Source organism: Heliangelus exortis, chromosome 8 (assembly GCF_036169615.1).
Source record: "Heliangelus exortis chromosome 8, bHelExo1.hap1, whole genome shotgun sequence".
Classification (NCBI taxonomy): Eukaryota; Metazoa; Chordata; class Aves; order Apodiformes; family Trochilidae; genus Heliangelus; species Heliangelus exortis.
In genome coordinates, this window is record NC_092429.1 from 19,724,347 (window position 1) to 19,740,061 (window position 15,715).

At 35.9% G+C, this 15,715-nt stretch overlaps 1 protein-coding gene across 4 annotated transcripts in view; it reads right to left on the reverse strand.

The window, feature by feature from the left end:
* Positions 1-2,789: 2,789 nt before the first annotated feature.
* OLFM3 (olfactomedin 3) overlaps positions 2,790-15,715 on the reverse strand; it is a 48,888-nt gene continuing 35,962 nt past the window's right edge. For all 4 annotated transcript variants that reach the window (XM_071750955.1, XM_071750954.1, XM_071750956.1 and 1 more), the window contains 3 exons: positions 12,161-12,380; positions 4,999-5,105; positions 2,790-4,136 (listed from right to left, as the gene is read on the reverse strand). In XM_071750955.1, coding sequence (XP_071607056.1) covers positions 3,459-4,136; positions 4,999-5,105; positions 12,161-12,380 — 1,005 coding nt within the window. In that variant the 3' untranslated portion in view covers positions 2,790-3,458. The remainder of the gene's footprint in view (positions 4,137-4,998; positions 5,106-12,160; positions 12,381-15,715) is intronic.

Consider the following 15,715-nt stretch of genomic DNA (forward strand, 5'->3'; position numbering starts at 1 on the left):
TGGTTAGTGATCAGGAAGTTTTCTCTAAGGAGGTTTGTTCTGCCTGTTTTGTTATGAGGAGTGGCTAGCCTGTTGGAAGGAGAGAGTTGTGGAATTTGCAATTCACATTCCTTTCCCTCTGGAGAGAGACATCCCTGGTGGATTGGCAGACTTGTGTTCCTAGATTTGTGGTTGTGTGCATCCCTCTCTGCTGGCAGTACAGCTTTGTGAAATTTAAGAACTCTGTTTTAGTCCTGGGATGACATGGTCCTCTTACATGTGTTTATCTCTTGAAGCAAGAAGTCACTAAGATATTAAAATAGGCTTTTTGATTAATTTCCTCATGTTTCAGAAGAGATGGACCTTTTGCCCTGTAGTATGGGAACCTCCTCATAACAGCCTATGCTGCAAGTATAACAATAAAACTTTACTTGCTGAAAGATAGATAGGTTGCTGCTATATTATGAAGATTTACTGCTTGTACTGCTCAATTATGAAGGCTAAACTTGTGATGCAAATTTGCCTACATTGAGGCATGGATTTTTCAGCCTCTTGGGAATATGACTTTTGAATGTCCAGTTTGGAAAAGACAGATGATCAATACTGACTCTCAGGTAAATGAGAGTCTCCTCATTCGTGGGAAGTTTTATAGTTTTAAACTTCTCCTTTGTGGGAAGCAGTGCCACTTGATAATGTCTCACCAGGTTATTGGTGCTGTGCAAGCTGTAATATCATGAATAAAGTCATGTATAATATGTATAAAGTCATAAATATCATGTACACAACCCATTGTTACTAATTTAGAAGGGCAGGATTTATCTAGGTATGACTTGTATGCTTTGGAACATCAGTAAGACAAATTACCCTTCAAAGGTACCTTTCCTACTCCTTTAATCCACCTACCTCTAGCACCTTGTAGTAGTGTCTCTGTTTCTTTAACTACTGGGATTTTGTACCCTTTGAATGGCTAATTAAATGACATTGAAATTAGGTGAGATTAATCTTACTGTAAGAACTGTTATCAATTTGTACTAATATATGCATGCAAATTACACAGCATGACATTCTTATAAAGAAACATGGTAGCAACCATTTTTCCAGATAAAGTGATCCTCATGTCATGACTATTAGTCTAGTTTATGATGATAAAGTAGAAAGAAATTAAATTTCTCAGTCCAATTACTGAGATTTTTTAATTTAAGATTGCTGGATTTTTGAAAAAGTTCTTTTCTGCTGAATTTACTCTGTGTGGAGGAAAGGTGAGGGTTTTTTTTAGGGCTTTTGATAAAAATCTGAACAGACTTGATTGTCATAAAACATTTTTATATGACACAAATTATCTTTAAACTCAGTAGTTGTACACAGTTTCTTGTGTCACAGGGAAGGTTTGATTGTCAGTACAGAAAGCTGGTTACAGGACTAGTTTAAACTTGGTGTCTAAATCCTCTCTAGCTGATTCAAAGGGATAACAGACATCTTTTCAGGTAGGCAGGAGGGATGAAACGGAGGCAGGAGAGTAATTTTTCTCTGTTCATATTGTGATGTAATTTTTTTTTCCTCTTTATCAGTTCTTGAAACCTAGCAAGTAGTTTTATGTTTTGCAACTAGTACGAAAAATAAGGCAAGCTGTTGTACATTTCTGTGGGCATATATTGTAAACCAGACTTGTAAATGTATAAAGACATATGTATTTATAATAATGAAAAATTTCATGAGACTTAAGGTGTTCTCAGCTGGTAAGTTGGAAAAATCAGCAAATCAAATGTCTTTAAAACATATCTTGCAAAATTAGTGCATTTAATTTTTTTTTTTCTTGTTCTTGAAGGGAAACATTTTCATAAATGCTCTTACTTTTCTATAAGCCCAGTTTCAAAGGGTATAAAGAGAAGAATCTCATATTTTGCAAGGAAAGCAGCTTTAGCACAATTTTTCAGATACCTGTTTTTTTTGCATGATGTCATAGTTGTGTTGAGCTTTATATAAAGTCTTATGTTGATTCTTAATGTTTTTTTATTTCTGCTTATGTTCAAACAAATAAATAGCACCTCATTCCTTTTTCTCAATAGAATATAACCCTCCCCCCCCATTTGTAATGAGGATAGTGCAGCAAACCACATAGTTTTCAGAAATATTAATTTCCTAAAGGCATCAGTTTTAACCATAAGTAATGATGCTACTGCTAGCAAAACCCAGAGCTCTTTGCAAGAGGTTGGTTTTGGTGTTGTCACTATTTTCTAGCATGTGCAAACAACATGGTGGATAGCAGATCCCACACTGATCAGTTAGGCTTTGAATCTCTTCCTTTGCATTTGCTCCCTGATTACTGTCATCCCAGAGAAGATCTGTGATAACAGCTAAAGTTTCTTCTACTATGAGTAAGAAGATAGGCAGATTAAGGAAAGCAATTTGACTTATGATGCAGCTCCTCACTGCCCCAGGACTCAAATGCTTGGGCTGGAGGCATGGGCAGCAGCTCACTTTCAGAGTTTCTCTCATAAAGGTCAGCTCAGGGAGTGAGCATAACCAAAATAAATCAAACAGAGGAAGAAAAGAGAGTTTGAGAAAAAAAGACAGAGTGATAAAGAAGCCAGCAGCATGAGATAAAAATTGGGCATGGCAAACAGTTGTAAAGCTGGGACTGGTATGAGGCTTGAAAGTTGCAATTTTGCCAGCAAGCACCAATGGTGAATAAGAAGGGGTCTATCAAGCAAAGCTGAGAATAGGGATCACATCTGAGAACCAATTGATCTTTCTCAGAAGTAAGTCTTGTTTCAGGTTTTTACCACTTTCAATTGACCCATAGCCAGAACTGCAATTAAGCTTCAATATATTTTATAAAAAATAGTACTTAGTTTACTTTCACATAAGTGAAGAGATACAATTGCACAATGGTGGTTACAATGGTAGAAATACAGATTGTTGATAAAATGCTTGCAAGAGATTTAAAAACATACTGTACAGCACCACATCTGAAATTGGATGATGGTAAACTGAATTGTACTCCTTCTCCAGGGAAATTAAATTCCTAAATCTTTCTTTTGGAATAAATAAAAAAATACAATGTGCAATATGAGCTGACACTACCAAAATATTTCCTGAAGTTGAGCAATAGATTAGAAACAAAAATGAGGTAAAAAAAGACATTCATGCATTTAAGCCATTAGTCTCTGACTCTAAAATAAGGCAGATCATAACCTTTTAAAAACTGTCTTTAGCCAGTTAAATGCTCTTTAGTGCTTTTCAAGACAAGGTCTTCACAGACCTTGTAAAATCATGAGTCAAGATGCTTTTATTCCCAACAGGTCATTTTTGACAGGCTCAGCCATATTTAAAATACATTATATAGTAGAAAATGTTGCTTTTCCTTAATGAAAAAAGAAATGTGAATTAAAAGGAACTGAGAGAGATGGATGCTTTTAGAGCTGATCAATGACACTTCTTTGAGGGAGGGAGATGAGGGAAAGGGAAGGGAAATAAAATTATGTGTCATCTTCAGTTTTAATGACATGGAAAAGGGTGACATTAAACAGGACTTGGTGGCCATTATTCCAGGCATAGAGAGCTCTATCTCTTGCATTGTAGTCAAGCATGGAGATATGAAAATACTGATTATGGAAAGGAATGTCTGTATACTCATAAGTGGAGGTTTTTGTGGAATAAGAGTAGTAGACCTTGGCTCCTGTTAAGTGAGAGTTAGTAACATACAAGGTGCCACAGATCATGAAAGACTCTCCAGCACTTCTCTTTGGGTAGCCTGTGCTCCAGCTCTTCAGCACCTCCAGTGTATCCTGGTTTAGCTGGCTGATGACAATGTTGCCTGCATTCTGGTTGGTGGCATACACAGCCCATAGCCCAATTTCATCTGCCATCAGGTCGATATCAGAAAAGCCACCCCAGGTGTAAGGGTAGACATTGTGAAAGCCAGCGTACTCAAGGCTACGCTGTGCAAGCACCCGCCCAGTGTCAAAGCTGTATTTGATGATGATGTTGCTCTGATACTTGTTGAAATAGAGTGACCCATTGTAGACAACATGGTTGGTTCCTGCCCATTTGAATGGAAGGTTGTATGTCCTTGATTCAGCCCCACTGACAAAGTCTGCAATTGATTTGTATTCACGGACAATTTTGTTGTTTGTATAACTGTCCATGTACCAGACCTGGAAAGAAAGCAAAGATTGGGAGTAAACACCTGGAACACATCCTGTGGTCCATGAGCATGATATGGCATGATGGATACATTGCATAAAAAGAAGGAAAAATGCTCTAGGGGTGCAGAAGGCTATCTAAGTACAATATAGTCCATATTGCTGTTACAAAAGCATGGTTTCTGAATCAAAACTTACTTATACATATGAATTCTCAGTAAGACTGTTACTAACTATACTGTCTGCGTTTTCAAACAAATTTTTTTCTTATTATTATTCAGTGTTTGGGTCTCTGCTATATGAGGCTTGCTTTTAAAGATATTCCCAGAGACTCGAAATCAAAACCAGAGATACAGCTGATTGAAGCTTGGATGAAAGGAATAAATTCCTTTAAATTTTCTTTGGCTGAACTTATAATTGGTGAAAAACAGTGTGTCCTTAGTAAAGAAAGCAAATAAAATAGCAATAAACCAGTAAATTTTAGGAACCATTTTTCCCCATTACAACAAAAGAAAACAAAATCAATTATTATTTTTTTAATGTTCTGTATGCCAGCTTCCATTCCCTCAGTTCCTTCTTTCATGCATTTTGCCTTTTCTTCTCTCAATTTATTGGGGAACAAATCAAATCCAGGCTAACAAAAGAACAGAGTCATTTCTGAAGATTTTTTTGGGGGGGAGGGGTCAAACCTGACATTTACAAAGTATTTTTATAAATAAATAAAATAAATAAATTTTATAAATAAATAAATAAATAAATGCCAGTTAAGCTTTACATCTTCCTATAAGATGAGATACTGTGAAGGGTCTGGTTTATTCTGATTTGCAAGCACATGAGTAGTCTTTGTGTTGCTTTTTAAGTAGTCTTAACTTACTCTATTATTTTTCTCTGATGCTAATGGATCTGTCATCCAGGCTCCAAATCGGGTTCCGGATATCTTGACTGTAATGGGGCCTGTAATTTTCATCAATTTGCCACATGCTGAAATTAGAAAAACAAATTCATTAATGCAAATAATTACACAACTGTCCTTGATGCCAGCCAAAGCACAAGACCAAGTGCTCTAAACTACATAGTGGCTCCAGGGGATTCAGGGTTGTGTTGAAGATAGTCATCTTCACTGTATGGATTTTCCATATCAAGTAGTAATATTAACATGTAAAAATATACAAATGAAAGTTTATTTTTGTAAATGTTTGGGTTTATATTTTATAAATCAAAGTCGCATTTTCTAGGCATAGAGAAAACTATAACCTAGTAAAATATCTTCTGAGCTGAAGTGAATAACACTTAATAATAAATGAAAAGATGACATAAACTCCCCTCAACTCTGTCTTCAGAAAGTTCAGTGCAAGGCTAGGATTGTTTGATGTTTCAGTTTCCCATTGACCAGAATACCAAAGAGGTATATAATATGTATACCTATAATATATATAATATATATACCTATAATACCACAGACAGGAAAAAATAAGCTTGTAGAAAAAAAGTATAGCTGTACACAAATTCTTGTGTCAGTTGTCCCTCCCATTCCACACACACATAGCTGTTTCAGTATTAGGGGCCTGTCTGTAGTTAATAAAGTGAATATGAGAATTATTCAGCAACCTTGGCTGTAACCATTAGGCTGTTACCTATTAGACTGTCTGGGAGGAAATGAGAGTTGATACGGTCTTGAATGTTGGCTTTCCTAAAGAATCCATAAATCTATATTTTAGGGGACTTCAGTAACATGCCTATTAGAAACAAGCCCCTCGTGGTTTCATGTTTACCAAGAGGCCTAATATCACACAGTGCTGTATAGGTGACTAGATGAAATAACAAGTTTTTGAAAAACAAGAATTTCCATAGGAATGTAAAAAGTGACACATTTCATTTATTTCTTTAAATTAAAGATAAGTGCCTTTCCATGATACTTGGTTATGCTATATTGTATAAACCCATCTATCTTGGACATGTGGAAAGCAAACTATATGTGGTGTTGTGAGTGAATTTATTCAGGTCAAAAGAGAAGGTCGCATCAAGCCTGGATTTTCTGCTTTGTGTAACTGGCAAGGAATGTATTGTGCAAGTCTGTTCCTATCCATTAGAAGGGCATAATGCTGTGCTGACGACTCAGGAGAAGCTCATGGGGATTTTGTCAACAGCCAGGGAAGCTGAGTGTAATAGAAATGAAGATAATCAAATACATGCTGAGACTTCAATGAGCAGGGTAGGCTGTGTCTGTTTTCTGTGTCGGTTCAAAGGCATTATTATTCACACATCTGAATCTATATGACTTACAATCTTCTGAAGATATTTTGGGAATTTCCATTTTAAATAATCTTACAGGTTTTCTGCAGTGGGTTAACTCATCGGCAGTTTGAGTCAGGATATATTTATATGATCAGATTTTTATTCCCAGGTAGCATGTAGTAATATGAAGAAAGGAAGACTGTTAGGAGGCTTGTGCTATAGCTGATTAGCAGCTGACTGAAACACTAGCAAAGCTTCTCTTGTCAGCATAACAAAACAGAGAACCGTGTAAGAGGCATGAGGAATTTTTTTTCCCCTTGCCCTATCGTATATCACATCTTTTCTTTTTCCTTGTTCATTAAACAGAAACCCATAAATATGCCTATTTGTGATATAACTTGATGGAACTGGTGTTTAAGACTAACAGGTAATAAATACCACAAGTATTTTTGCCACACATGGTAAACCATTCCAATTGTAGTGATAATCATATCTCATCAGCAGGTTTCTGCTCTAAACCTCAGCAGTGCTTAAGGTCTCTTGTCCTACATGCTGACAATGTGGACATTAAGAAGGAAGCATCAGAACTGTCAGTGCCCACCTGTCTTATTAACACAACCTCCTTATAGCTGGGAGGTTCTTAAGCACAGAAACTTAATATATGAAGTCTCTGACAAAAAATTGTAGTCATGTAAGTCTAATGCCCTCCTGTTGCAGACTGCCATTTTATACAATTAACACGATTTTAAAATGGGGAAATATTATTTGCACTTGACTACCCTTACTCCAGGTGAAGACTTTCAGGACCTCACTCTTCTGTTAATTGGAAAAGTTAACAGGGCCAAGTACATGGGTGTCATCTATGTTGTCTTTTGTGTATTCAGAACTCAAAATCATTCTTTCCAGACACATGTAGACAGGAATATGTAAGACCATTCTCTGAATTCAGAAAGAACTGCTTGAAAGAAGAGAACGAGGCCTCAAAGCATGTATTGGTTAGATGGTCAAATTGATAATTCATGCTGTTTTAAATTGTTTATGGTTACACATCAACTGACTTGCTAAAAACTGGTCTTGTGAATACAGAGAACCTATTGCTGACTGATGATGCAGGCAGACGTGAGACTAGGAAAGAGTAATAAGGCCAAATTGTCCTCCCCTTCTCATTGAAATCCCCCTGAAATTCAGTTCACACTTTACTCTGTTAAACAGTAGGTTCTCTAATGCAGTGTTGCTTTCAATATTTAATAGGAATTTAAAAGAATCCAGTGAATACAATTAAGAAACAAGTAAAACTATTTTCTCAGTCTTCAAGAGAAAGGCATCATTGTCTTCTCCAGTTCTGTCTCTTGGAGGCCTATCTTCAAATGTGTTTACCTATTAACTACAGCAGACCTATAAAACCTGGCAGAATCAGGACCATTTATGGGGTTTTTTTGTTATCAAGTAGCAAGTGTACAATCTGGGCTGAAGTATTACTGACCTACTAATAAAATCAAATAATTTATTCCAGGTGAATGTCACAGTATTTTGATGACATTGTACTACAGTTCATCAATCTGTTTAACCCTCAAATCATTAGCAATACTGAGTTTATAGAGATAATTCCCTTGTAGCTTGCCCACCACTGATCTTGCATTTGTTACAGAATTTAAATGAATGACAACCTTTTCAAGGGTAAAGCCCAAAGTTCATTAGTTCACTGCCAAAGCAATGTGAATTTTCTGTGTGATTGTGAATACTTCTAATTTTGCAGTCAGAGCAAGAAATTTTCCTTACTCTTGCATCAGGATTGGATTTGCCTTTTTGTTCTCTATTTAGGTGCAAACTATATTGATCTAAGCCCAGCCTATATTCTTGGCTGCAGAACTAATCTTAAAACTGTTCATGTGGCTCTGGTAAAATTGATCTTGAATGCTGAGGTTTCTTCCAAGAAAAAATTTTGTGGTTGAAAAGTTTTGTTTTGGAGCAATCCTCTGCTCTTTCTCACCTTACAGGAGAAGGGCAAGATGCTAGTGAGAAGGTAAATAAAAATATTTATCTCTACTAGCAAATGTCAGGAAGTTCAAGGAAACACTAAGATAAAAGAAAAATATATATGTTTCTTGGCATCTTTTTCTACCACTAAGATGGTCAGAAAAAGAGTGGGATTTTTAAAAACACTCAGTATTAGTCTCTTTCTTTTTGAAAAGAAGGTCTGCCTATATTAGAAAGTCCCACCAAAACTGATTGTAGTAACTGGAAAATCAAACCTCTGAGTGTTTATCCATCCTAAATTGAACTGTAGTAGGAACATCATATTATACACCATCTGGTTGTTTATGGCTTGATTCATGTCTTGTAACAGTTCTGTATCACCCACTCTGGTAAATCCATTTGTGATTTCCTGTATTATTTATCTTAAGGAAGAAGTTTAGCATGAAGTACAGGCAAGGTAGGTTTTTGGGGCAGAATGCATTGCAAAGCTACTCAAAGTGAGCAAATACTGAGAGAAGGTTGTGATAGACCAATTGGACAGGAGCTGTTTTGAAGATATCTAGGAATAGGTAGTTGATAATCCCAGTCCTGTGGTACAAATATATATACTGGTAGCTCCTAAACAAACAAAATGAGTGTATGGCTTAGAGGAAGACTTGCAAGGGAAATAAAATAAAAACATTCCAATGAAGTGATCATAAGCATTACTTTTCTATTTACTGTAGGTAATAGGGGAAAAAGAAGTGAGTATTTTTTTAATTGGTTACAAATTACTTCCAAGTGTTTACTACTTGCACTCTCCTGCTTATGATCAAATTTATTATGACATTACTTTGTAGTGTGCAGTAATGAAGAATTAGTTCTTAATGCGTGTATGTCAGTTGTCCTACACAATGGAAATCCAGGAACACTGTAGCATAGTTATGAAGTTTGCTGAGAGGAAGACTCTGGATTCTTCTGCATATATGCAATGAGTTGCTGTGTAAACTTTGGGAAAGTAATTTACCCTTCTGGTCTGCTTGTTTCTTTATCTACAAAACTGGGATAACCATATATATGTGTATTTCATAGTTTTGTACTAAATGATGTTTATAAAGCTCTTCAAATCCCAAAAGGGAGGTTGCCCTGGATGTATAAGTACCACTGCAATCAATAAGGTAATCTCATGCCTGGAATAAAACCCTCTTCTGCTGCTGACTTAACAGGATTTCTTTGGATACATACAATATTCTACTTTTGAATTTTTAACAAAAAATTTTACTATAAAATATTGTTTAGATCCTTCATTATAATAATTTGTAGTTATAGATTAATCCAGTGTGCAACTTCCATTCTCTTATAAATGCACATGCCTTACATGACTGCTAGCAAAGGACCCGTATTTGTATATGAATTTGTGGTTTGTGCAACCATATGCACTCTATTACATGTTTAATTGCATGCTGTCTTTAAAAGTTTTATAGACAAATTTCTCAGAAGTAACAGCCTGAATTTTCTCTTATTCCAAAGAGAAGGAGCAAGTTTCAGTCATTGCATTTGCTAGAGTAATCATTAAACCTCAGTGGAAGTAAGACAGCTGCTTACTGTATGCTAACGAGTGTTGAAAGTGTCACCAGTGCAGATGGAAGATGCCTTTCAAAGTGGACAGGGCAGTATAAATAATGCATTATATTGCTGAAACACACCCACTAGGGAGAATAATGGAAAATAGCTGTTATACATGCTGGTTAGGTAGTTATATTGTGAAATGCAGCAAAATCTGTAAAGATTCAAGCCAGATCCTGTGGCATAGAGGGGCCTGTCTGCCTTACGCTGCTACAGGCTTCTGGCCATCAAATTGGCATGGACAGTGACAGCTGGAGCATCTCCAGCTGGGGAGAAGGTGTAGGCATGAAAGCTGTATTTCTTTTCTGCTTGCTGATCTGAACACACAGTACCAGCTTTGAGGAGTTGCTCACAGTAAGCCTAACTGAAGCTGTTTTTACTTTAAAAGGCACACAGGGGTAGGGCAGAAATACAGACAGTGTGTTAGTATATGAGCATAAATGTAATTTAAGCATCTAAGACTAGGGAATAATAATATCAATAAGGATGAACAAGTCTGTATTAGAGTTTGAGAGGGCCAAACCCCTTTTGATAATGGATGTGCTTAATTAGTCTATTTCATACATTTTTTTCTCTGTTAATATACATAATTTTAATAGGTTTGGGGGGGTTGGTTTTTTTTTTTGGTTTTGTTTTTTTTGCGTTAGCACATCAAGAGAAATAGAATGTGTTGCAGGAATTCAGACTAGATAGGGAGAGATAGGAGGAGAATTGTGTATGAAAAATAAGGGAAATAACAAATAACTTCTGAGAAGAGAGCCCCCTGTAAATATACCTAGTCATTCCAATGTATAAAATGTATTACACAGTAGTCAAGCCACCAATCAATGTTACAAGAAGATGCTGTAAAAACAAATAAAACCCAAGCTACTCATTAGCTTGGAGTCTAATAAACTTACTGGAACAGTCAATATTTATGTAAGTTTTCTTGCTTGCTGCAGTATTGCAATGCAGCCCTTTCTCCTGACTGCTTACTGTCAGTGATATGCTAGTATCTCTTTGTACTAAGAAAAAAATAGGATCATAAGGAAATTTTTTTGAAGAAGTCTTTCATGTATTCTATCATCACTGTGTTATTTCTTGTATAAAAAGCAAAAAAAAAGAGACTAAATAATTTAAGTGGCTAATTTAACCTAGATTCTTCTTAATTCTCACAAAAATAAAGTAGCACTGCTAATCAAGTTAATATGTTTCAAGTTTTCATGTCATGTTTAAAAGTAAACATCCCATATTTGATAATTGAGATACCAACCACAGGACAGGACTGAACATTACAATTTCTAGATTATTCATGTTCAGTGTTAACTTACAAAGTATTTCTTACAGCAGGGCTGGACTGTTTGCTGTAGCAATCCACATTGCAATAGTGATGCATTCAGGAGTCTCAGCATGCATGTAGTGGAAGTGGGGACAGGGAAGACTTTGTATTGTGATTATAAAACAGGTAGGTACTAGTTATTCCTCTTGGGTAATGGCAGTTAAGGTTGACACTTGATAATGATGTGTCAGACTTTTAGTTTTGGTAGCTGAAACTTACCTAGCACTAATGCCCAAACGCCCAAACATTTGATTTTTTTTGTCCCTGAAGCCCGCATGTGGGCAAACAAAATGGAGGCTGCCTGATCTAAATCTACTGCAGTGCTTCAAACAAAAATTCATGATTTTCACTTAAATTAGGTATAATGCTTAATTGTGTTGTGTTGTGAACTGGAGAATGGCACATCTGGCCTAATGCTAATGTTACAGGTGTAAAGACAGTACAGTCAGATTGGCCTCTTGGGTGTCACAGCAAGATGATAAGGTTATGATGTTGTCATCTCAAAATTAATTCCAGTCTAAATAACACTAATTTATTTTTAACACTGACATCCCAAAGACTACCTAACTAGTAGTGCCTGTCTGACTTTTTTTTTTTAATGAATACTTGTAGCTCTCTGACCATTGTAAATTTCTTAGATTTTAAAGTTGCTGTCTCTTATGATTTTGCATCTTAATTCCTTCTGTATACAGTAGGGCAGATCATTGTATAAGTTACACTGGTGAAAACTTAGAATGATTTGTCTGATCTTCGGTTGAGTTACTCGTCTTTTATTAGGGTAGCACAGATCAGAATACAATGCACTCTTTCATCAAAGAAGAAAAAAACCTTTATCTTTCTAGAGAGACAACTAGAAATATGCAACTGAGGAATCAAATCTGCCACAGAATTGTTTACTTACTGAGCTTTTTCATGCAGTCTCGAAGCCTGTTTTCTAAACTGAGGACACGCTGGTGTAGCTCGTCATAGTCATATGCACCAATTTCTTCCTGAATCCCAGTGAGGACAGAAGACAGATTCCTAATTTCTTCCTTGAACTGGATGATTAATTTGGCATCAGTTTTGTATTGTTCCAGAACTGGGATCAGTGGCAGGAGCTCATCCATCTTTTCTTTCAACTCCTGTTAAAGGCAATAAAATTTGCATTAGAGCATTTTGAAAGAATTTTCAATCCTCTAATTCCCTTTAATACAATATTTGTCTGATTATTGAAATAACTTGAAAATTAGTATTTATTTGAGTTACAGGTCTGTTATTAGAGTTCTGTGAAAGTATTTGAAACCTCAGAATTAATGGTAGCAAGTAGTAGAAAAAATGCAGGAGAGAACAGTACTACTGAAAGTAAATACCTTCAAGCAATCTAAACCAAACCTGCTGAAGGTCTGAATTTCCAACCAGAGCATATAAATCCCCACTAAGTGTATCTTTCTTGAAAGAAAGTAGTAAGACCTGCACACACAGTGGCATTCAAGGAGGTCATACCTATTTTACAGTGCTGTCATAGTTGGTGAGTTGGTGTTTATTTCTGTTTCACTCCTTAGAAATACCGAATTATTTTTTTTTCCAAATGGCCGTTGAACATTTTTTAGTTGTGTTACAGCCACAGTGATATACACCTCTGTCTTCTGAAGTAAAAAATACGTGGTTCTTAACTACAGTTTGTATTTGTCATCCTGCTACATCACTGCCTGCCTTTGAACATGCATTTGATCTCTCTTCTGGACTATCATGGATTATTTATGTGCCTGTGCAGTTGTTGTGTTGTCAATCCTCTTCTTAAACATAGATTAAATAATATAAGGCTCCACTTGGGATATTGGGTTGCCCCTTTCTCAGACACTTGCTGAGTCATATACTTTGAGAATTTGTCTCAGTTTGTAACCTATATTAGCTGCTCATCTTTCATTTCTGGATTGCTCTTTTACATGTATTCATCATAAGGACCTCACTAAGTTTAAACAACTTGTTTCAGGCATTTTTTTTTTTTTGGTTGGTTTTTATTCTGTAGATAAACTCAGTCCTCACAGTCAAAAGGTTTTGCTCTATTGAAAGTGGACAGCTTTGTCCCTGATGTGTTGCATATCTTTTCATAATTTGAGGAAACAGTAGGACTTCCATGAGTAAATGCCAGAGAGACATGAGGAAATGCAAGCCTGGACAAAACAAGGCAAAGGATGGAAATGAAGTTTTGATAGGTACTAGCATTAGGTGGTGACAGCAGCTGAGAACAGATGAGGACACGCAGGGGGAGACTACTGAAGACATTAAAAAATCAAGCTGTGAAGAATAGCTAAAGTAGTTAAAAGGGAAAGCAGAAGAGAACTAAATGGAAGCCCGAGCACAAGAAAGAGGTTGCAGGAGCAAGTGTGGTTAGAGGTTAGGGTAGTCACTGAGGTCTGCCAACACATGCATGTAGTTTGTTAATCACTTGTATTAAAGGATGCAATAAACAGCATAGCATATTTCCAAAAGAAATAACTTGATGATGCCAAATGCATTTTTGCTAAGGAGATGTGAAAGAAACTGATAGACAGGGTCAGCATTTGAGCTACCCAAAGATCTGCCTCTAAATTTTTTGCCTTTCAAACGTGTCTAAGACAGCTTAAGAGTTCTGCAGTATCTTTTTCTCTTAATACACCCACATTGTTTTAACAATTGCTTTCATATTGGAATTATTGTTTAGTCAAAATAAAGACTTATATGTTGTTAGGAAGCATGTTTTGCTATCTTCATAGCTAGAAAAATGCATTTTAAATCTTAAGTAGATATAAGCAGATCTGAGAATATTAAGAGTTCTGTTGGTTCTCTTCTCAAGGGGTCTTCCAATGACATTGTAGTAGCAGAATTACTGAAGTGGACAGCCTTTTTGTCTACAGTTTAAAACCTTTTATCTGACTGTTTTTATTAAAAACGTAACTTGAGCCTACTTTGTCCCTGTTGAACAGTTACTTTTTTCTTGATGACAAGGAGAGCAGGCTTTGTGAAATATAAAGATGAGCTCCAGAAGCCATTTTGAAATTATGAGCTTAGATTCTGCAGGACATGAAAATACCAAATATCTTGAATAAAATATGCAGGAGGGGGGGGGGGGGGGGGGGAAGAAAAAAGGAAAGATTGTAAAAAGTCAGGAAGGTAAAATGACTCAAGGAAAATTAGTGAAGGTAACTCGTTCCTGATAGGATTTATGCCAGATGAAGTATCCTTTGAGCAAACTGCTTTAACCATTTTGTGGCACTCAGGTATCTCCTGTCTACCATAAATGCTGATTTGACTTAAGTATGACTGTCTGGTGAAAAGTGATCTGGATCAAGTTTGTGCTCTTTTGTTCTTGTCAGTTCTAGTAAAAGATGTAAAAATAGGTTTAGTATTTTCATGATGAAGAAAATAGTTTCTTTTCTCTGACACTCATAGCTTGCTGCTACGATGAGTAGCAAAAGAATTACCACAGATATGTGGTAGACATTTTCTGGTATTTTGGGCCTACTGATATGAGGTGTTATGCTATATCCAGAATGAGTTTTTTTCTCAGCAAAGATAAACCACAGGAATTTTAGTAGATCAAATTTCAGAGACCCAGCAGCATATTGCATTATGTTGACCTTTTAAATTACACTATAATTTGATTGGCTGGAAATCTGTTTTACATTCCTGGTAAAGTGTCAAACTCAAGTTAAATGACTGGCCAGTACAAATATTGAATATTTAAAAGGTTAGAGTACTGCAGAAGTCTGCTGCTTTTGACATTGTGTATCAGGCATTCAAATTTTAATCTTTTGTTCTGAAGGTAAACCATGTGAGAATACAGAAAATAATGGATTATACAAAGTTGTTGTTATTGTAGCAATGATTGATGAAGGGGAAAAAAGGTGGAGACTTTTCTTACTACCTGAAAGTAATTGGAAGTACATGCTCAAACTCTAAATCTAAAGTAAGAATGATGACACAAAGAATAAAGTTTGGTAATCAGATCATTACTGTACTCAGTTCCTGATTATTAAAACTCATTGGATATTCAGGGCCTCTTAAAAATAAATTAGCTATGTAATTGCTTAGGTATCTAGCTTTACTATCCATTAGAAAATTATGTGAACTTTCATAAACACTTGAAAATACATAGAATTGGTTAACATAATATAAATCTCATAATGCATTTTCTAAATTCTATCTTGCTGTCTTGAAATATCAATTAATCTGATGATATGTAAAGAACTTAAATATGTTCCTGTAGCATAGGTTCCTTAAAAGTACTTCAGATAGCATTTTTGGAATACATGATGCTGTTTTGTAATCTCTGCAACTCTCCTTCCTCACAAAAAGATTGTCTTGTGATTATTGTTGCCATTAAAATTCCCTGTAAATCCTTTTTTAATCACACAAATGTGACTGAGTATGATTGCACTCATCCCCTATCCCAAATTCAAAATAGCAAACCTTCTGACATGAAATTAGATCTTAA